We start from the raw sequence: 21,681 nt of genomic DNA on the forward strand, positions 1-21,681 counted from the left end.
GCCAAAATTCAACCATAGGGGTGTTTTTCCAAACTTTCTAAAGTTATGTGGGTGTTTTCAAAAATATATCATCCTCGGGACTGATGTTTGGCTCGGTCAAAGAGCGACCGATCCATGGGGCCTAGGAAAGAAAAGTAGGGACGGGATGATCACGTTGGACGCTAGTGTAGACGTTCAATCAATCCATTTACGTTCGGCCTTGATATTGTTGACATTAATGGTGTGGGTGTTTGACAGTGTGTTTGTATTTCGTTCAGATGCATCACATTTTACAACATTATAATTTTTTGTGACACGTCAAACGCTGTTACAACAAAACTCACCTCACACACCATAGTTTTTTACCTCATAACACCTCACAGCACTCTCAAACGCTTACAATATATGTAAAATTGTCATACATAATCAAATTAAGTCAATTATTTTATTTTAGATTAATGTACAATGTAAACGTAAAGTGATTTTATATTAATATTATTAGTCATCTAATATAATCGTAATTTAGATATGTCAAACGCACCGCACCATAGTTTTAAAAGTGATGCGCCAAACAGCTTTTGCGTTGCAACTCATCTTATAACATCACAGTTTTATAACTCACAACACCGCACAACACTTCACAACAGTTGAGAACACTTCTAAACAGTCCCACTTGTGATACATGTGTCCGTGCAGGAAACGTCAGGGACTGATTTGGAAATGTGGTCTTTTTGGGCTTGGGTTTGGGGTTGGGCTTGTATTTAGACCAAAGAATTATGAATCTGATATAGTGATATTAATAAGGGACTTTTGGAGGCCGGTACACTAGATTATACTTAATTGTAAAAAAGTGCAATCACTAAAACATCTTTTTAAAAAAGTACACTGGGATAATCTTTTACCAAAATAACCTCAAATTTGATTTTCTCTCTCCACGAATTGTGATACAATAGTGATACTTTTAAATAGAAGATCCAATTTAATGTTCAATTTATATCTTTTGCTCATAAAATGATGATATAAATGTTAGAATGTAAATTTGATTGCATTACATGTCTTTCTAGTTTAATTATGTCATTTTAGTGGATTTTTGGTGTTGGTGATACTATAGTGATACATCTCTGCAGCTGTAAATGTTTTTCCAAAACGAGCAAGAGATGTACAAACTAAGAAAAGAAAACCAAGAAAGGAAAAGTAATTAGGAAGAAGAAGTATGCATACAGGTTCAATTATATCATTTTAATGAATTTTTGGTGTTCGTGATACTATAGTGATACATCTCTGCACTTGTAAATGTTTTTCCAAAACGAACAAGAGAGGTAACCAAGAAAAGAAAATCAAGAAAGGAAAAGTAATTAGGAAGATGAAGTATGCATACTGGTTTAATTGTATCATTTTAGTGGTTTTTTGGTGCTGATGATACTATAGTGATACTATATTGATACTATAGTGATACATCTCTGCAAAAAACGAATCAGAGTCCAGATCTGCAAAAAAATGAAACACAACTCATATTGAACAACGAAGCATAGTCCAGATCTGTCAAAAACGAAGCAGAGCAACTCGACGCAGTCCAGATTGAGCAACGACGAAGAAGGCGATGAAGAGAGGAGAAACTCGGCCAAAAACGGAGAAGAATGTAACGAAGAACAAATTCAAATTGAGAACCAGAAGAAGAAGAAGGAGGAGGAGAGAAAGAAAGAGATAACTTTTAGTAGAGAAGAATGAGAGAAAGAGATGACACACTAGAGTTAGATAGTTGGAGGGAGAAGAAGAAGAAGAAGAAGAAGAAGAAGAAGGGTATTGTAGGAATAAATTAAAAAATATCTTAAGTCAGTTGACCACATTACCCTTAAATTGTATTTTTTTACAATTTTAAAAATGTTCATGACCTTTTTACAATTAAGTTGTTCAAAGTGCTCTTACTCCCAATTGTCCCTATTAATAAACAGGCAAAGCAAACCCTAGGAGATGGGCTCTTATAACAAACTGGGCCGCAAAGCCTCAAACCTGACTACGAGCAACAAAGTCCATTTGTTGTGTGTACAAATTTGGATTTCCAGAAGAAACCTTCTTGCCATCTTCTACAGTTACCGTATTTGAACTTCTACGACTCCAGTCTTACGATTCGCTCCATGTATCAAATCGACTCCCGATGATCTCCAATAGCTTCTCACACTTTCCGAGCTTCTGCTTAATATGTCCTTGTAAGTACCAGCACCATCAACCACTGCAACGCCATCTATGCTGGAACACTGCTAGTCAAAACCGACCTCCGGTGCACTTCACAATCCGCGCTTCTTCGATCGAGAACTCGAGTTCCAGGTTCTCATGATTTTCTTTGTTTTCTTGTTTTTTTTGGTATAATGTAATTTTATTTTTTAAGTTTTGAAAGTTTATTGTCGGTTGTGTGTGTCATTTCAATTTTCTAGTTGGTGATGCAGGAGAGGGAGGAAGGTGAAGAGCAATGCCGAGCTATGCGACGAGATCCGAGAGTTTGTAATTGCAGCTGGATTTCCCGTGGGCCATGTCCCCTCTATGAAGGAGCTTTCGGAGCATGGGAGGTTATTGACTTTTACTCTGTTTTTGGGTTTCAATTTGGTTTGATAGTCTCGAATTTCATTGTTAGGGTTTGCATTCAAACCTAAATGATAGCTGTAGAATTATCTGGTTTTATCTTTGAATAGTCCTCAATTTCATTTATGTTTCTACGTAATCAGGCTATCTTTTTGTTTCTAGAATTTTTCAAAATGAAATTCTGTACTCTTTCTGCTTTTATAATTTATGCCATATCCAAGTCGTGTTTTCCACTATCAGTTTGGATACAAACTTGCTATTACTTTTGCTGATTTTGTTCAATAGCCAAATACTCGTGCAAGGTCACTCAATTTGAGCCATTTACTGATAGAAACTATTATGTCAGCCACTACAGAAATGCCTATTCAAAATTTACCCATTTTTGCTGTGAAATTATGTTCCTGTATTGCGATGTTATCTTATAATTGTTGGCCATTTTTCCTTGAAGGTAGACACACATTTGCGTGTATTATTTTTGAATAATTGAGTTACATATGTAAAGTCCTACTACCATAGTGTGAAGTATTGACTATTTGTTGTTGTTGTTGCTGTTGTTATCTTCCTACTTTTCAAAATAATCTGCAGGAATGACCTTGCAAACATTGTGAGACGGAGAGGATACAAACTTGTTAGGGAGCTTCTTGCAAACTCAATTCAAACAGACGTTGTTAAGTCCAACACTGATGCTATCTCCACTGAGAAACAGGATGAAACCGATAATCATGAAGATAAATTAGCAGGTAAATTAATGTTTCTTTTTCCTGTTCTTGTATGTTCAATTTACTTCAAGTCCTGATAGTTCTGTACAATTTAAAGGTCAGAATGGGAAGTTGGATGACTTTCCTCAAGAACTGTTGTTGCCGACTGAAGTTTCCATAATGGAAAACCATACCAGCACTTTAAATATTGATCTGCAACTCGAGGCTAATAATGACAGTTTGCTGACTAAAAGCTCTTTGACGGATCTTTCATTCGAGGGAAATGCTATGTATTATGTAAAAGGGCACGTTGAGGACATTGAGACCATTGTTGATTACAAATCCCCATCAAGTGAACTTTCTATCATGGATAATTTGCATTGTTCTTCAAAAATTGATCCACCTCTCAAATCTGATGTTGATTTTCATGCACCTGAAGAAACCTCTGGCAGTCCTTGCATAGAGGAGAGACCTATGGAATCTTCAACTGATATGTGTTTGAAAGAAAAGGTGGCAAATTTCATTCAGAATGGAGAATTGGAAATGGATGAGGGTGAGTTTTGTTACTAAGAATGAATCTTGTTCACCTTATTTTGGTAATCGTAAACCTAGGAACAAGAATACGAGCAACTGTCGACTCTTATTTCGAGACGACTTTAGGAGATGGTTTTAAAGGGAGTTTCAATGTTTATTTCAAATCTAATGTTTCAAATAACAAAACATGTGAGGAAGGAGAGAAGTAGGGTGCCCTGTGGATACATATTTATCCTAGAGTCACATCATTTGAACTTCTGGGTGATAATGTTTATAGTCATTTTTGGGCTGTAATAATTTATTCATTCATCTTTCCTCCGACTGGAAATCCCTTTTTAGCTAGGAAACTTGGATTTATCAAATGGTACGATGCGGTGAGGCTTGAGCTTTTTTCTTTTTGGAATCTTTCAACAATACAACTGAGTCCCCATCAAGTGAAAACCTTGTGAACAGCTAGATTGTAATAAATGACTTCACTAACCTCAATTAGTCAATGACAAGTTGTTTGGAACTTACTTTGATGGGAGTGCTTAATTTTTTATGGTGTGCTTTTTATCAAATGTGGACGTGTTCAATGATGCCTGTTTTTTGTTTCACGTAGGTACTAATTTCTGTCTCAAATGATTTGGAAACTTATGAATTTTACTATGCTTCCATGTGTCCTTAGATCAGCTGACTTAAGGGTATTTACTGGAAGATATGACACTATAAAGGAACTTGCTTAGTAAACTGTTCCTAATGCTGGAGACTTGGAGTACATTCAATTAAATGGACCAATGTTAATGTGTTTGGGGAATATCTTAACCGTCGAGGTCTTTTGGTGTACACTTCATGTTAATTTGGATAATTCTGCACCCAAGATTGATTGCAGTGTATTTCACTTCATGAAGGTAGACCTTTGGTGAACAGGCTTTTACATGACTTGAAATCTTAGGAGAAAATATATTACAGCATAATCAATGATGCTAGTTTCAATGTACCAAAGTTTGCGTCTTCTGGAATGTGAAGATTGTTCAATTCAAAAGAGTTATGGATATCGTTAAGCAGTCTTAGCTCATGCACAACAGTTATACGGAGAGAATGGCCTCTGGCCTGTCATGGGAGGTAGCACTAATCGCTTCACTGATGCATGTGAAGAAGGTTATGTTATTTGGTAGCACCTTGCGCACCGTATAAGAGAGAATTCTGATGATATAATTGAAAATAAAAAGGTGAAAAATGGGCATGTTTGCTTCTAGCCTCAATTCATTTGGTAGTTTATGCTTGTTCTGTACTGATTGTAGTTTCTGTACTATCATTTTATGTGAATATTTAGGAAATTTTCTAACATTCTTATTAAAAAAGACAGACAAACATGTGGCTTAGTGGTAGGATTGTAGGGTGTGACCTATAAGTCTAAAAGATCAAGGAAACAACCTCTCCACATATTATATGAGGGTAAGGTTCCACATATTATATGAGGGTAAGGTCTGCGTACATCTTGCCTATCCCTTACCTCGCCCATTGCGGGAACCTTGTGCACCGGAGTTGTTTACCTTTCTTTTCTTATTAAAGAAGAATTTAGAAAGTAATTTTGAATGGTGAATGATTTATTTGTTGCCTTTGGAATTTGAAGTTGAGTTGTGGAGCTGCATGATGGTCAGATAACATTGACGGGCTATTGAAAGATAGTGGAGCTGAAGAAAGCACGCGTGTTGAAGAATCAGCGAAGGAAATGGAACGTCTATCAAAGGTCCCTAGTGAAAAGAATGCAAAAGATGCACATAGCAGACGTCATGTTGCTCTGGCATCAAAGGAAAGTACATTGACAATGAGGCAGGGTTTCCCCTTGTGACTGTTAACTACCCTCTGAGTTTAGCGTTTTGTGTATCTGCTTTTAACTGTGGATCTGTAGGTCTAACATTTTTTTCCTAAGCTTAATTGCTCTATTTAAACTACTTCACATTGCTGAATATCATTCTGGATGACAGTGGGACCTCTTACCTTTTCCTTTTCCTGAACAGTGCCTTTGGTACTATTTCTATCATTCAATGTAGATAGGAAGTGATATTGAGTACTTGATAGTCTATTAATAGATTTTTACTCAGAGGTAAGAAGAAAAAGGTTTTGGCAGTTTTTAATTTTCAATAAAACTCAGAGCAGTGTGAATTTGAGCATTATTGTTTTTTAATTATAATTAAACCTCTGCTTAATTGTCTCTATGTTTTAAGATATGCTTCCATAGTTCTTATGTTGATGGCATGCAGTCTAAAGCTGAAGAGAGGCTTCTCTGTTGATGCCATTTGCAATCTCCATTCATTTGTTGTCAAACAATTAATTCTATCTGGTCAACTAGAAGATTGAGAAAGACATGAAATTCGGATTTCTGTGACTGTCTGGTTCTTTGTAGTTTAAAATGCTTTTGTTGTACTTTGCCAGATTTTCTTACAGATTCCTTTCTCTTTTTGTGAGATGCTTATCATGTTAATCACATGACGGAAATCCACTGTTACACATTTTCAACCTAAGTAAATTTTGTTGCTTTCTATTTTGCGGCTCATTAGGTTGAGAACTGTTTATGCATTGTTATTTATATCATATATAGGGATGATCGTTCATCAACGGAAGGACTACAGGAACCAGCTGTTTATACTGACCAAGCTCTGGATGTTGAGGTTATCATTCGTTCAATTTTATTGATTTATACGAGTACTAGTATTGCTATTTTACACGAGTGTTACTATTATTAATTTTTATTGTTTAATAATTATTCAAATATCGGTAACATCTCATTCTGCCTTTCTTTTCTTTTCTTTTCTTTTCTTGCATTTCTTGGGACAGACCAGCAAAAGAGATAATCAAACTGAGATTGATCGTCTGAAGTTTATGCTGGTACAACTTCATCTTTTCCGTTGGCCTAGTTATCTGAAAGTTTTTACTTTGGAGCTTTATTATTGATGTTGGGTGTCATTTTTTCGTATGCTTAGCATCAGAAGGAATTGGAACTGTCCATGTTGAAGGAACAGATTGAGAAGGAAAAGGTATGAGTACCAGTTTCTGAATTCACGTTTTCCATAGGAATAGGCTGCTATCATAGAGAATTAGCTTGATCTGAGTATCAGAGAATTGATCTACGTATGAATTATTGCTACTAGAAGGTCCTGATGTTCAACTTGAACCTCTTTCAAAAACAACTGAAATTTTGCATCATATCAAATTCCTTGTTATTTGATGAAGACGTAACTTGAGCTAGTCTTCCTAATGATATATCTCCAAACTCCCTTAGTAGCCAATTTACTTCTTGCCAGTGGTCCTACTTTTAGGAAACAAACAGTAGGTCACCCTGAGGTCAAATGTGGATGAATAAAATGAATAAATGATAGATATCTTTGGGCTCAATTCAGTTAAGCTTTTTCACACTAAACTAGTGAAGGCTTGTGCTTGAATTCTTTTCTTCCATTGTATGATAACAGCCTAACTGGACCAGATTCACCAGACTAATAAAGCCTGATCCTTAATCCCATGGTGGTGCTGTGGGGCTTTATATTTATGTGCTGGATACCACATGTAAGCTTGTCTTTCTGAGGCAGAGTTTTTGTCTGCTTTTAGAAGGAAGGACAATAAATGGAGAAGACAGACTTGACCACTCTCCCTTTCCCAATGCCTTGCTATGAGTGCCAACATGAAGGAAAAAGACAATCTGCTTGCAGAAATATGCAAAGAAGTGAAAAATTATGTGGCAATATAAAGATCAATGGAAATACAAAACAGAAAAGGAAAAGGAGGGATGAAAACAAAAGCTACGGAATGTTGGAACAATTTAAGATACCAGAAAGTTATTCCTACACTAGCTAATGTAAATAAGTCATTTATGTTTGACTGTCGTTATATGTTACGTGTTTCTTTGATGAATTTTTCTTTATTCATATCACATCCTTGAATTAATATTGAAATTTGAAACTTACAGAGATTGTTTGCCAATAAGTTCTAAGAGCTGTTTCTTACATTTCAATCCTCATGATTCTTGATTCTGTAGAACGAGTATCTTATGAATGACTTATTTTCTTGACTGCCTGCTCAGCTTGCTTTCACTGTTTTGCAAGCCCATGCTGAAACAGAGATCAACAAAGCTCAGAAACTTATACCAGATAAAGATGCTGAATTACATTCTGCAGAAGAAGGCCTGTCAGGATTAGAGGAGGTAGTCTGTCATTGTTCATATAAAAATTTGTATACACAAGGTCACAATTGACTGGATAGTCGTGGGACCATCTCAAAATGCGGCATGATCCATTTTTCAACTCTGGAAATTTTTATTTTTCTGTTCATATAAATGTATTAGCTGGACAGACAATAAATTGAGAGGGGATAATAAAATCAAAATGATGTATCATCATTTTTAAGTAGCAATGACGCCATAATTCCTTCACAGTACTGAGATAAGTTCTTTTCGGAAGCTTTGTCAGAGAACCAGCTTTCCGTACTATGCACTTTTATTGAACCAGAATCAGACCCAAGAAATCTCACAGAAAATATATATTTTTATTTACTTTTTGATCAACAAGTGTTTGTTTAAGCTTCCTGCCTGGGTTTTACATGTGTTCGACCTTTTGATAAAAAATAGTTCTTCTGATTTTGTCAGGTTGAAATCCATTATTGTGGGGATGGTGAAATTGTGGAGGTGACCGGTAGCTTCAATGGGTGGCACCATCGGATCAAAATGGATCCTCAGCTGTCATCAAGTATTATGGACCCTATCAGATCAAGGTTTTGAATGTTCTTTCACTAAACTATATGTATGGTCAATGAGTTTTAGTTGGTATTTATAGTTCCAGGTGATTAGTTACTATCAATGTCATCGCAAGAGGTTATAGATTAATGTCCTTAAGTGTTTTTTTTACTGTTCTCCTGCTATATTAATGAAGGTGTCCTAGTTGGAAAAGCAAAGATAGATGATTCATGGTTGAATGGATTGGAAGTTGAATGTCTTGTATATTTTCTATGTTGTCATGGTCCTCATGGATTCTCATCCATTCACTATTCTAGTTGTGTGACACATTAAGAAATATCCTAATGAGCTCAACCATAAGAGAATGATCGCAATTGTTGACTCCCATTGGTAAACCTTCCTGAAATATACTGCCCCGAACTGATGCATACCTGGATTACTTCAAGGATCAGTAATTCCTTTCTAAGTACAACACGGGTACTTCTGTTTCTTTTATGATTTAAATAGATCCTTGTTTATTGTTCAAGAAATGGAAATGAAGTGACTTCCCAATATTTTTCATTATTTTTAGAGTGAAGTGATTCTGACATGGAATTGTCTCAGAATACTAGATGGTCCTAGTATGTCCAGGAGAACTATATAATTTACTAGTAGTTAATTATCGTGTGTGCAGGAAATTTTGAATGTCGACAAGTTCTAGTTTCTGTTCTTGTCGATTCTGGTTCACTTTTACTTTTAAAGTATGCAAGGTCACTTCTTTTCCTCGGAATCATTTCTAGACTGTAGTTCCTGAAACAGGTGATGGAATATGAAACTGACAATGATCACATGTTTTTTCAGGACATTCAGAGTTTGGTCAACAGTTCTGTGGCTTTATCCTGGCATTTATGAGGTATGAACATCTGTATTCTGTCAAATAAATCTAATTCCTTAGCAATATCAACATACATACATCAATTATTGATTCATGTGGCTGACCCTAAATTGTTTGGTCTAAAGGCTTTTGATGATAATGATGAATATATGCCACCTCTAATGACTTGTTATTGCAGATAAAATTCGTCGTTGATGGACAATGGAAGGTTGATCCCCAGAGAGAGTCGGCCACCAAGGATGGCATCTGCAACAATATCCTCAGAGTTAAACGATGATAGGACTGGGGTCTTTTGGCTGGGAAAGCATAGTCTTTCATATACATTCAAGGTACGTAGATATAGTTCACGTCTTGCGGATTTTGAATGTCAATTCTCAGTACTGGATACCTGCTTCGAAAATAAAATTGAAGTCAAGAGATTGCAGTCTGTGTCTGATTCCTCAACCACAGAGTTCAAAGAGTGGAATACTGGATACTTGCTGTGCTTGAAAAGTGATGCAGACTCTCTATCTAAACTGTCACTGGGAGTAGCAATTGGCGACATTTACTATTAGTTGAATAATTTTTCTTTGTTTGGATAAACTCTCATCTATTAGTTGAAAGTTTGTACAATCTGCCACTTCATTTGTAGAAGTATTTTTCTTTTCTTCCTATTTCAACTAATGTTCTGTCTGTGGTGACACTAGATAGAATTCATGGTTATCTTCCTATTACCCACCCTAAACATTGTTGCTGGACTCAAACTGTACTATATACACTCCTCCAAGGACCTTTCAGAATGTTAATCCTGGCTGGGTTGGCAATCGGTTGAGTTATATATTTGTGCGTCCAAGGTTCGATTTCAATGGATTGATAATCGGTTGAGTTATATGCTCCTTAGGTTCGATTCGAATGAGAATCTTAATAGTGAGAGAGATTATATTAATTATTAGCTATTGGCCCCTCTTGTTAAACAATGCTGGCCCATACCTACTTTGTCAGGATCCGATCTGAGTGGAAACGGAGCTCCACCGCCAGCACTCCAGATCCACATCGCAATTTGGGTGTCAATGGGCGATTGGACGGGCCCCACCCAGAGTGGTTGGAAGTGAAAGCTTTTCAACGAGCGTGAGTGATCCACTCTCATGTCAGGTACAAGCGGCTAAAAAAAGAGGGGAGGGGAGCAAAGAAGAGCGAGCGAGTCATACGGAAGTGCGTGTCGGCCTCTTTATAAAGGATCTCTCCCTTTCGCTCTCGCTTGATCTCCTCCTCTTTCATTTCCTCTCTTCTTCTTCTTCTTCTTCTTCTTCACAGATCTACTGCAACACAGGGTGCGGTCTCTAGATCTCTTCTTTCTTTCTCTCGTATTGTATTTGCAAACTTTGTTTCTAGGCATTTTTTGTTGGCGGTAGATTTGTTCGTTCATTTGAATCTCGATTTTTTTGTTTGATTTATTGTTACTGCAATGTCTGCTTAGATTTTCTCGACAAATCTGTTAGTGAATGGCTATCGAATTGGGTGACCGTCAGATTTGTTCATGGAACTGGTTTTGGCAGTCTGGTCTCGCTTGCGACTCTGGCTTTCATCTCTTGTTTTATTTGTTTTCCACATGGATCTATAAAATTAAGATATGAGAATGTGATTATAAATGTCTGCTGTACAGAAAGAATGAATTTTGATGGTTATATATCTTATCAAAAAAATATTAATTGCCTATACATGGCACGCCTGATCTGAAGAAGGAAATCACGGGATGATCCTAATAAGGATTAGTTTACTATAATTATGGAATAATGGTTGGTAGTATTACTGTTCATGATATGAAATGTTGCTTAAAGGGCTTGCATTTGTATCTTTAAACCTTTTAACAGTCGTGCGTCCTTTGTGTTTTTTCTTTTTAACTCTAGAATCTGGAGATTTAGAGAGTGATGCTTGTCATAGTGGTAAAATTGTTCATTGCAACCAAGGCAGTTTTTCTGTCATCCCCATCAATAATGATCGTGGGGAGGAGCCTTATGCATTGGGCTGACCACCTCTAAATTTAGAGATTGGATTGTTCCAATCAATGTTATTTTGAGATTTTTGGGCTTGATATTTTTTCTTGATCATAGAACTACGCAATTTTCATAGGTGTATGCGTGTTTCTGAGGTAATGAGCTGTTTATTCCAGAGAACACTGGCAGAATTAGTGGTATATGGGTGGCTATTTTTTACCATTTGTTCAAATTCTTAAGCTCTTTTTGTAGAAAATTTAAGTGAAAATTAACTGACAGCTGTTCTGTATTCTGGTCCAGCCAACAAATGGATACCTTCCTCTTCACTTCAGAGTCTGTCAATGAAGGTCACCCTGACAAGCTCTGCGACCAAGTCTCAGATGCCATCCTGGATGCTTGCCTAGAGCAAGATCCAGAAAGCAAAGTTGCATGTGAGACATGTACCAAGACCAACATGGTCATGGTCTTTGGTGAGATTACAACTAAGGCAAATGTAAACTATGAGAAAATTGTTCGAGACACTTGCAGAGGCATTGGATTCACATCACCTGAAGTTGGGCTTGATGCCGACAACTGCAAGGTCCTCGTCAACATTGAGCAACAGAGTCCTGACATTGCCCAAGGAGTTCATGGCCATCTCACCAAGAAACCTGAGGAAATTGGTGCCGGTGACCAAGGCCACATGTTTGGGTATGCCACAGATGAAACCCCTGAACTCATGCCACTAACGCATGTCCTTGCGACTAAGCTTGGTGCCAAGCTTACTGAGGTGAGGAAGAACAAGACATGCCCATGGTTGAGGCCCGATGGTAAGACCCAAGTGACTGTTGAGTACCGGAATGAGGGTGGAGCTATGGTTCCTATTCATGTTCACACTGTTCTAATTTCAACCCAACACGATGAAACTGTTACAAATGAGCAGATAGCAGCGGATTTGAAAGAACATGTCATCAAGCCTGTTATACCGGCTAAATATCTCAATGACGATACCATCTTCCACCTCAACCCTTCAGGTCGGTTTGTCATTGGAGGACCCCATGGTGATGCAGGACTTACTGGGAGGAAGATCATCATTGACACTTATGGTGGCTGGGGTGCTCATGGTGGAGGTGCCTTCTCCGGGAAAGATCCCACCAAGGTGGACAGAAGTGGTGCATATATTGTTAGGCAAGCAGCCAAGAGTGTGGTGGCTTCGGGGCTTGCTCGTCGATGTATCGTGCAGGTTTCCTATGCAATTGGTGTGCCAGAACCACTGTCTGTTTTTGTGGACACCTACAAGACAGGGAAGATTCCAGACAAGGACATTTTGGCTTTGATTAAGGAAAGTTTTGACTTTAGGCCAGGAATGATTTCCATCAATCTGGACTTGAAGAGAGGAGGCAACTTTAGGTTCCAGAAGACTGCTGCTTACGGTCATTTTGGCCGTGACGACCCAGATTTCACCTGGGAGAGCGTTAAGATTCTCAAGCCCAAAGCTTGAGTGGTGGATTTGGTTTGATAGGGATTCTGCAGGTGGTTATTCTTGCAACCATTATTTTGCCCACCGGGCATAGCTATTATTTTGCTCACAAGGGAAGAATAAATAAGTCTAAGTGAAGGGAGGAATTGGGATGTGGGTGCCAAGTTGAGGAATTGGCGGATTTGCTCATTATCTCTCTATTTTTTATCCTGGTCTCCTTTTCTTTTCTTTTCTTTTGTTTTGTCTGTTAGGCAAACTGTGTTTCTGTTTTGAGCTGATGGGGTGGTAACCCTTTTCTTTTGGTCATTTAGTATGTTTCACTTGTTTAATTCAACGTAGTTTATTGTTTCCATCTTCAATGGTTTTGTTTCAACTAGAAGTTGTTTGGAAGTCTGTTTATCTTTGATGGGTATTAAAATCTTCCTGTCTACCATTGCATACACTAAGGATGGGGACTAGGGAGCTGCTGCTGCTGTCATCCAAGCGGGTGCGTCTCTGAATGGTATTCAACGGTAAAAATGTACTAGACCTGACTAAATGGCCAATGCAACAGCCATTTATCCAATTGTCTATGATATTGGTGGATGCAATACATACAAATTAATCATAAGCAATGTCTTCTAATAATGTAGCCACAGCAGATCATGCAGCCTCTCTTCTCCGGCACCAAACATCTCGTCTACCATGTCATCATCAAGATAAAAATGAAATGTTGGATGAACCCTTGACTTTATGCACTGCTTACATGAACAAACATCCATGAGAGATTAAACAGGGAATCAGAAGGTTCAATGATTCCAGAGATCAATTAATGTATGAGCATGACAGAGATGAATTGAACCCAACAAAGAAAAAACCAAGATATGATGATAATCTGTGTAGAGCTATGAGAATGAACCATGTAGAGCGGGATCCAATATGATCATGTCTTGAATGAGTTCCTCGTCGAAAAAAGTAAATAAAAAAAAATGATGATGAGCCAGATAATAGGTAAACACTGTTTAGTTCAAAACCAGAAACATTAAGAACTGAGCCTGCTGAGATTCATTTCCCGTTCAACTACAACTACAACTACAACAACAAAAGTTTTTAAAGTTCCTCTTTATCAGTTATTTCGGCATGTTGTAAAGGCTTCGCCTGTTTATGTAGCAGTTGTCTTCACTGCAACCTATTTTCCTAGCCATATACTTTGCTCCGTTCCAACTGAAACCCAATTTTGTTGTTCCTTGACGATAGCAACTCCTTTGATCTCCCCATAAGTCTGCATCCATGTACTTCTCACATGAAGGGAAATCACACGCTCCAGCTTACTTAACTTCAGAGAATGCTCCTGAATGAAACTTATTGCATAATGCTTCTGTAGCAGATTCAATGCGTGCAAGGTCCTGCTAACGATTCATCAAAGCATTAATATCCAGCCTTAGGGAACAGTTTATATATGTCATTAATAACAGAAATTTGACATGCTGGTGAAAGTTCCCTATATATTACCTTGCCTTCAAAACTAATGATGAGAGGCCCACTTCTGGATTTGCGACGGCACACTTGAAAATGCATAGAAAGATCAAAATAAGAAAGAGTTGGCCTTATCTTCCAAAATCCCTAAAAATAAATATAAAGACACCTACCAATTTTTAAGTCTGGGAATTTGAGGCAAAGTTCTGATAAGGGCCGAGCAGTTTCAACCTGCATTTTATGGAGCACAGTCAAAGTGAAATGATGATCAAAACAAGATAACTACATCACTCGGTGCATGATGAACAGTAATATCACTATAATAAATAGTTTGCATTTTGTTTCTTTTTGTGTTTTCTTATTTTTGTTTTACTTTACCATTTATCTTCTAGGCTTTTCTATAATAACTAGTTTAATAGTGCAACGATCATTCCAGCTGCAAAGCTGATGGTGGAGAGGGATATTTCAAATACAACCTTTGCCGAATATCTTAAGAAAACTGGGCAACCACTTACCCAAATAATTTTTTTATAAAAAAAAATCTATTTATGTTACCAACTAAAAAGGGCAAACCAGCAAAGTAACAATATAACCCCAGTGATAGTTAATTTGATCTACAGGACTAGTGGTGAACATCTAATAATTATGTTGTCTGAAAGAAACCAGTGAATGCTTCATTCCTTCAACTGAGAGATTAAAAATCAAACCAAGCAATATATGTACTGCATCATGACATGGAAAGTATACATACATCTGGAAGGAATGTGCTTAGGCGCTTTGCTACATATGGCTCCATCAATGTGAATAGGCCATTAGATCTTGTTAATTCAATCAAACAGAACCATTCCTTCTCCAGCTCAGGAACATTAGTAGCGGTAAGCATGATTACATTTTGACATTTGATCTACAAGATAAACAGTAAAACAGAAAGTTAATTAGGATTTAAACTAACAATCTGAATCTTTCATCGACATCATAATCAAGTGAAGAGGAAAAAAAAACGTTATTTTGTCCACTGATGCACCACATGGTGTTGAAATTGTGGACATTAATATAATAAGAACAAGAATAACAAATATAGCTTCCAAACACTTACCAGAGGCACTGGCAGCTTTTCGTGATGCAGCAATTCGGTGATACCCTCAGGCAACTGAGCCATCTGAAATTTTTTAAGGAAAAAAAAAAGAGATGCAATAATAATGAGACTGATTCGTGAAATGTGATTTTTGCAGTATTTGATGGGTTTGCATTATCAGTTCATGTTGACAAATTACTGAGATAGACAAGAAGTAATGCCTCAAAAATGAAGTTGGTAATCCCTTGTTATTATTTTTTAAAATCCCTGTTATTAAAACATAAAGTTGGGGGAAAATTTTTCGTTATGAATAACACCTTAAAACTAGCAAAAAAAAAACCATAATACTTCCACATAATTTGATAGGTCTCAGCCCAGGCAATAAAGGTATAAGGTGGTAGGCTTGTAGCTCTGTAATTCAAATTCATAGACAAAGGGAGTACTGTCATGCGAAAAACAAGAAAAAGAAGGATAGGATTTTATTTTCCCTGTCAGTTGCTGTGATGCAGTAACAGTGTATAGATTCTAGAAGCACATATCGCACGTGAGTAAAAAATTTCTAGAAATACCAGCAAAAATCCCATCATATATTATTGTTATAGTTGGATAATGGTGGTGCTTCTACGGTAGAATGATTTGAAGAGAACAAAACAGACCATTAAAAGCAATGCAGAGAAGTATTTTCTTAGACAAAACACACCCACCAACCAAAAATTTCTTCCTAAGAATAATTCCGAATTTGTACAATAATATATATTCTCCCTGCAAGCCGTCAAAAGAAAAGACCCAACTATCTGTTCCCAACTGATGAAGCACAATCAATGGCATATAAGTAATTTTTGACATCCAAATTACCTCATTCCGGTCACCAGTGCAATGATCACCTATAAGATGCCTAAGATATTCTTCAAATTCTTCATCAGGAGCCTACGTTGAAGACATACAATCAATAAAATACAAAACCTGCAATAGTTATAACTTATAACTTCCAGCCATATGTCGAATTACATTCAGGAACAAACTAAGTTAGCAGTACCTCTCCCTATTAAGTGAAATTAAGAATGTGTGACAATCTTGACCATGACCTTGCACTTAAAGAAATACGTAAAGAAAATTCACTTTAAACAAATAACATACCAGACGAACACCAAAAGCCTTTGCGACCCCTGCTGAGGTTACATCAGAATGCAAAGGGCCTACCCCTCCAAATACAAAAACCTACAAGGATCAGGTCAAGTATAAACCATATGAAGTATTAGAATATGAAAAGACCAAACCCTAAGTTGTTACTATTTCATCACTGAAAAAACCACCAAACAAGCTATCAAGCACATAAGGGTTTACCATATCATTGGCAGATTTTCGCCGTTCAACCTCTTCAGCCACAGAATCAATCTGGTAGGAGGAAATTACAATAGATGAAACTATAAGATGCAGATAATGTGGAACAATATGTAGCCAATATAAATAAACAAGCATACGTAGTGAAGCTTTGCACTAAAAAACCACAAATGCAATTGTACCGAAGGCAGACTATGGTATACCAATATGGACCAATAAAACAGCAACTTACATCATTCTGTACAACAGCGGCATGTGATACCGTCCAACCAATGGAATGAAGCTTTTGACACAAAAGAAGTCCCAAATCATCTCCAACACTGCCAGACCTGAGCTATGGAACAGCAGAAATTGCAATAGAAACTTCAGCAATTGTAGAAAGCAGAGGAAATAATTAAAATAAATAGGTTCAGACCTAATTGACAGAGAATACGAGCTTGGATAAACTATGAACACATGGATTTCCCCCAATAAAACATCGCAGTCTCAAGAGCCTGACACTACATAGGAGTGACACTAACCTAACTCCAGAGTTTACGTCATTGCCATGAAAGTGAAGATAAAATGTTTCCTCATAAATGTATGATCAGAGCTCACTTATGTAACTTCCAAGTAAATGAGATGATATTTCCCATAGAAAGAACTTTAAAACAATTTGAAGGTTCAACCAAAATCACGAGACAACCCAAGTCTGATTAAAACATCATGCATCCCAGCCAGCAAAAAACCCATCAAGATTGGCTAGAAGAAACACTAACAAAACCACCAAAAATAGATGAAAGAGCATAAAAAGCATCATACATCCAAGCCAGCACAAAATCCAGCAAGATTGGCTAAGACTAAGAGAATGCTAACAAAACAACCAAAAATACATGAAAGAGCAAAAAAAGGAATGAACAGATAGAAGCAAAATAGAAACAAGGGACGTACAAAATCTCATCCCCTACGGCGATTACTGAGGCAGTGAGCATGCTGTTTTTATCTGAATCCACACCATCAATGACCTTCCCAACAGGTGTCCTACCAACAGAAGGAGCAGACTTTTTCACTCTACCTGCTCTTTCAAGTCTACCGTCGGAAAGCAAATAAGCTGGTTTAAATTTTCCATCGCTGCTGGAGGAGTGACTGATGCACAACAATTCATTTGGAACTGTGTCGTATATGCTTCCTATTGAAGTATAACTACAAATATTTATAAAAAAAAATCAGAATTTCGAAAGAAAAAAGAACAATAAATTCCAGCTTTTAAATTAATAGAGATGAAGCCAACAAAAAGTGCAAAATTGAGGAAGAATTACCCTTGATCATAAAGACTGCAGTATTTGACCTTGCAAGTCAAAATGAATGACCAGACATCTCTGCAAGGTACGCCACATTAAGCAGACCTCAGATGTAGCCAAAATGAGGAATACGTCGGGAAAAAGAAAAGGGCTTCCACACTTTATAACCACAAGCACAAGCATTCATAGAAAAAAAAAATATATGGTAAGAGTTTCTAATCTCAAGAGAGCTTCCAAATTTAAATTTAGCATTAAGAAGAAGATCAAGCAAGAACTTTCTGTACACAAAAACCATAGATGATTGATAATAATCTAAGATAACAAAAACAGCACCAACGATATCATTCAACGAATACATCAAACTGAAGAAAATATAGGAGTAAGGTCTCTCTAAATTCAATGGCTTTCAGGCCTTACTGATTGCACCTAGTGAAACTAATCCTTCCTCCTGCCTTGTTTCTTTCTGTTCAAAAGATGTTGAGTATCCTACAGAAAGGAGCCTACTTTCATTACAAATTCTTGCCGCTTGAAGCATTTAATAAGGCGCATTAGCAAAGAACCGCTGTTATGCTATTTTCCAAGGATGCTCACATTGGTTATGAACCAACTCAAAGACAAAAAAATTTAAAACGGATGAAGAAAAAGGAAAAAAAAAAATCATCAATTTTCAGCAGTGATTTTAAGTGAGCCTTTTTCTTTCTTCAGCTGCCAAGGCAACCAAAGAGAATTTTGCTCTAAAGTACTCTTGCTACTCGGGAAAGGGAAAAGCGCTAATAGAAGCAAATTGTGGCACATGTAGTGACCTGTATGACCAATCCAAAATAGGATTCACTCTCATAAAGGGCGGCCATCCAGGTGAACTAGGGGAAAATTGTTCTTGGCCTACCTGCAAGGTCGAGAAAATATATGCACATATTATCAGGTGTCTCCATATTAATATTCTATGACATATTAAAGAGAACCAAGGAAATAAGGAAATCTAAAAACATTCTGGTTTTCTACAAGATAGGAGGTCGAAATACCGCGGTAGGGTCACCAATACGGACACCAAGGAAAATAGCTCTGATTGGTTTTGCCTTTAGTAAACCCTCCAACCCAGACTTGAAATCCAAGGTAATGATTTCCATCTCCAAACCATACCTGCACGTAAAGCTAATCCAATCAACATCGCACGCTTGAAAACACACTATAGGCTTAGAAGTGAAAATTTCTCAACATCCTCCCCAAAATATTATCTCCTGATTAACAAACATATGCATAGAGGGGGGTGGTAACAGTGGAAAAAAATCTTTTGCTTACGTGGTTGCCATATCATGCGTAAATGAGTTGATCTCAGGAAAAGCAGAAGGGCTTTCAAAATATATTGTTCTAATAGGAGAATCTGCAAGACCCCCGTTTGATAGACTTTGCTCCTTGTTATGCAAATAATAGCCAGCCCTCAGTAGGTGCAGCAAAACCTAAACAGTCAAGTTCATTTACAGTATTAACGTAGAAACATCAGAGACAGATTACCTGAGAAACATGCATTTAGAAAGGGGAGACTCACAGTTGAATCCTTTCCTCCGTTGAAGCTGAAGGCAACCTCCTCAATACTGTTGAGTAAAAGTATTTCAATATATGATAGAATTAGATAGGAAAAAAAAGAAGAAGCAAACACACACATACACACACTAGTATCCAGCATAAAGAAGCATTCAAATAATTGGTAACAAGGCAGTTCGCAAAAGAAATATATATCTGTCTTTACATTCGTACATGGTGAAATATAATTCAAACGTAACTTGCTTGAATAGGAATAAACTGACTCCAGATAAAAAAATCCCAAAGCTAGAAAAGTCAATTTTTAACAAGATAATCATCAAGAAGAGATTAAGAAATATACTGTTAATGATGAAAACTTTCTTTTGGCCGGTAATCGTACATTAATTCATGTATTGGGTTTACATAATATTCACATATTTCATCCACTAAATATCGTATTTCACACTTGAAGCCAAAAAAATACAAAGCTAATGATGTTGATTCAGTGTATGGAACAACTTTTTGATAAAAAAAACTAAACTATCAAGCCAAGAATTTGTCGTTTTCAGCCGTAATCTCTTCCAAACAAATTAGAAAATATATTATCATTGACGACATCCAAAACACTTGTAACACTTGGCAGCAATTATAGTTCCTCAAAGAATCTCAATACGGATAGGTAGACAGCAAGGAACCTGACAAACATCAGAAATGGACAGCGATTTGAATAATAAGACTATCCGACAAACCATCGCTTATGCATGTATGAATATTCCATCAGTCTTCACATATCAATTGATCCATAAAAATCTAACACTGTTTCCAAAGAAACTAATAATGCAACAGCATTTCTTGATAAGGAAAAAATATGAAGGAAAATCACATAAATTCATCATAATTTCATCATAATTTAAAATTCCATATTAAAAGACAAAGCAATGATTCCAGGTCAATCACATTCATGAAGCCAATTGGCATATCCTGCACATATAGAAGTACAGTGAAGGTTCCAGTTGCTTGTTTATCACATAGAAGAAGAATGTTTTTCAGTAAACTAAACATGTTGATTCTTGATACTGAAGATATTCCTGCATTGATTTTTAATCAAAAGATCTCATTGCTTACAAAATGTAGTAAAAGAGATACATAAGAATCCTAGATATTTCATTATCCTAGTAGCATCTCAAATGGAGAGTCATTTCCAACTTGACCAGTAGCACTCAAAACCCACGTCACAAAAAACCCCAGCAATACAAGACCGCAAATCACAAGGATTCATCAAAACCCAGAAGTAGATAAAGAACTCACGAGTATAGAGCGAGAGCTCTTTGAATAACATAGATAGCATTGTTGTACTTGGTCTTGAGCCTCCGGTCGTCACATTCTTTGATTGCCTTATCGATCTCCATGTCACCTGAAACACAAGTAGCTCCTAACAAAAGATCAAACACATAGCGAGCAAAACGGGGTTTAGTAAATGGACCAGAATTCACCGTTTTTTATCAGAAAAGATCATTTCTCAATAAATAGATTCCTTGAAAAAACTGAATCGTTAAGTAAATTAACCTAAAGGGTTCTTGTGGATTGAGGGTTTTGCGATTAATGCTAAAAAAATTCCGAAGCGGAATACACGTTTGAACTTTGAATAGACTGACTATTAAATTGGGCTTTAGCTTTCTGAACTGAATACTCACCGAGCGTTAGAATGTCCGAGGCTTCGTTTCTTCTTGGCTTGTCTTGATAATGGAATCAAGAGAGAGATTTATTTGCGAGTGCGAAGAAGATGTGCAGTGCTGTCTATGGATGCCACAGACTGGTTATCTAAAGAAGCAAAGAAGCCAAGAAAGGAGACTTCTTTTATATATCTAGTATTGCGCAAAAACGCAAGAACTCTTTCACAACCAACGCAAGTAAGTTTGTTTGAAACGGAAGATGACGCAAAATTTCGTACATGATTAACACATTCTGGTATTATGCCTTTTAACACTTATTTATTTATTTTTTTTTATTACAGAGAAGGGTTGATAGGCCCGAACTCAAGACTATAAAAAATCACACACATAAGTTTTATTTGAGTTACCGTGCTTATCTTTTAGCACTTTTTTTTTTTTTTCTCTTGTTAAATATTTGTAAAATTTGTGCATATGTTAATTACTTTTTTGAAAATTAGTTAACCCAAAAAAAACTCCCAGCGATTGATTATGGTT

General features: G+C 36.8%; 3 protein-coding genes across 7 annotated transcripts; 2 read left to right on the forward strand and 1 right to left on the reverse strand.

The window, feature by feature from the left end:
* Positions 1-2,028: 2,028 nt before the first annotated feature.
* Positions 2,029-6,659, forward strand: LOC119995456 (protein PTST homolog 3, chloroplastic). Of its 2 annotated transcripts, XM_038841968.1 has the most exons (6): positions 2,029-2,304; positions 2,424-2,543; positions 3,142-3,296; positions 3,373-3,807; positions 5,432-6,442; positions 6,609-6,659. In XM_038841968.1, the coding sequence occupies exons 1-5, from the start codon at positions 2,135-2,137 to the stop codon at positions 5,620-5,622; spliced, it is 1,071 nt and encodes a 356-aa protein (XP_038697896.1). In that variant the 5' UTR covers positions 2,029-2,134; the 3' UTR covers positions 5,623-6,442; positions 6,609-6,659. The 2 variants fall into 2 exon arrangements, with proteins under 2 accessions (XP_038697896.1, XP_038697897.1); XM_038841969.1 differs by lacking the exon at positions 6,609-6,659 and having other exon boundaries at positions 5,404-5,603.
* Positions 6,660-9,336: 2,677 nt separating this feature from the next.
* Positions 9,337-13,201, forward strand: LOC119995455 (S-adenosylmethionine synthase 3). Of its 2 annotated transcripts, none has more exons than XM_038841966.1 (3): positions 9,337-9,388; positions 9,549-9,699; positions 11,644-13,201. In XM_038841966.1, the coding sequence occupies exons 2-3, from the start codon at positions 9,644-9,646 to the stop codon at positions 12,821-12,823; spliced, it is 1,236 nt and encodes a 411-aa protein (XP_038697894.1). In that variant the 5' UTR covers positions 9,337-9,388; positions 9,549-9,643; the 3' UTR covers positions 12,824-13,201. The 2 variants fall into 2 exon arrangements, with proteins under 2 accessions (XP_038697894.1, XP_038697895.1); XM_038841967.1 differs by lacking the exons at positions 9,337-9,388; positions 9,549-9,699 and adding exons at positions 10,493-10,622; positions 10,657-10,680.
* Positions 13,202-13,764: 563 nt separating this feature from the next.
* LOC119995454 (FAD synthase) lies at positions 13,765-21,383 on the reverse strand. Of its 3 annotated transcripts, none has more exons than XM_038841963.1 (17): positions 21,169-21,383; positions 20,783-20,888; positions 19,500-19,545; positions 19,253-19,410; positions 18,976-19,093; positions 18,757-18,839; positions 17,972-18,031; positions 17,604-17,855; positions 16,906-17,002; positions 16,677-16,727; positions 16,470-16,550; positions 16,188-16,259; positions 15,354-15,416; positions 15,009-15,161; positions 14,431-14,488; positions 14,294-14,346; positions 13,765-14,190 (listed from the first exon to the last, which is right to left on the reverse strand). In XM_038841963.1, exons 2-17 carry the CDS (start codon positions 20,881-20,883, stop codon positions 14,110-14,112), a joined length of 1,527 nt encoding a protein of 508 aa, XP_038697891.1. In that variant the 5' UTR covers positions 20,884-20,888; positions 21,169-21,383; the 3' UTR covers positions 13,765-14,109. The 3 variants fall into 3 exon arrangements, with proteins under 3 accessions (XP_038697891.1, XP_038697892.1, XP_038697893.1); XM_038841964.1 differs by having other exon boundaries at positions 20,783-20,906; XM_038841965.1 differs by having other exon boundaries at positions 13,765-14,187; positions 21,169-21,380.
* Between the last annotated feature and the right edge of the window lie 298 nt (positions 21,384-21,681).

Source organism: Tripterygium wilfordii, chromosome 3 (genome assembly GCF_013401445.1).
Source record: "Tripterygium wilfordii isolate XIE 37 chromosome 3, ASM1340144v1, whole genome shotgun sequence".
In the NCBI taxonomy this organism is placed as follows: Eukaryota; Viridiplantae; Streptophyta; class Magnoliopsida; order Celastrales; family Celastraceae; genus Tripterygium; species Tripterygium wilfordii.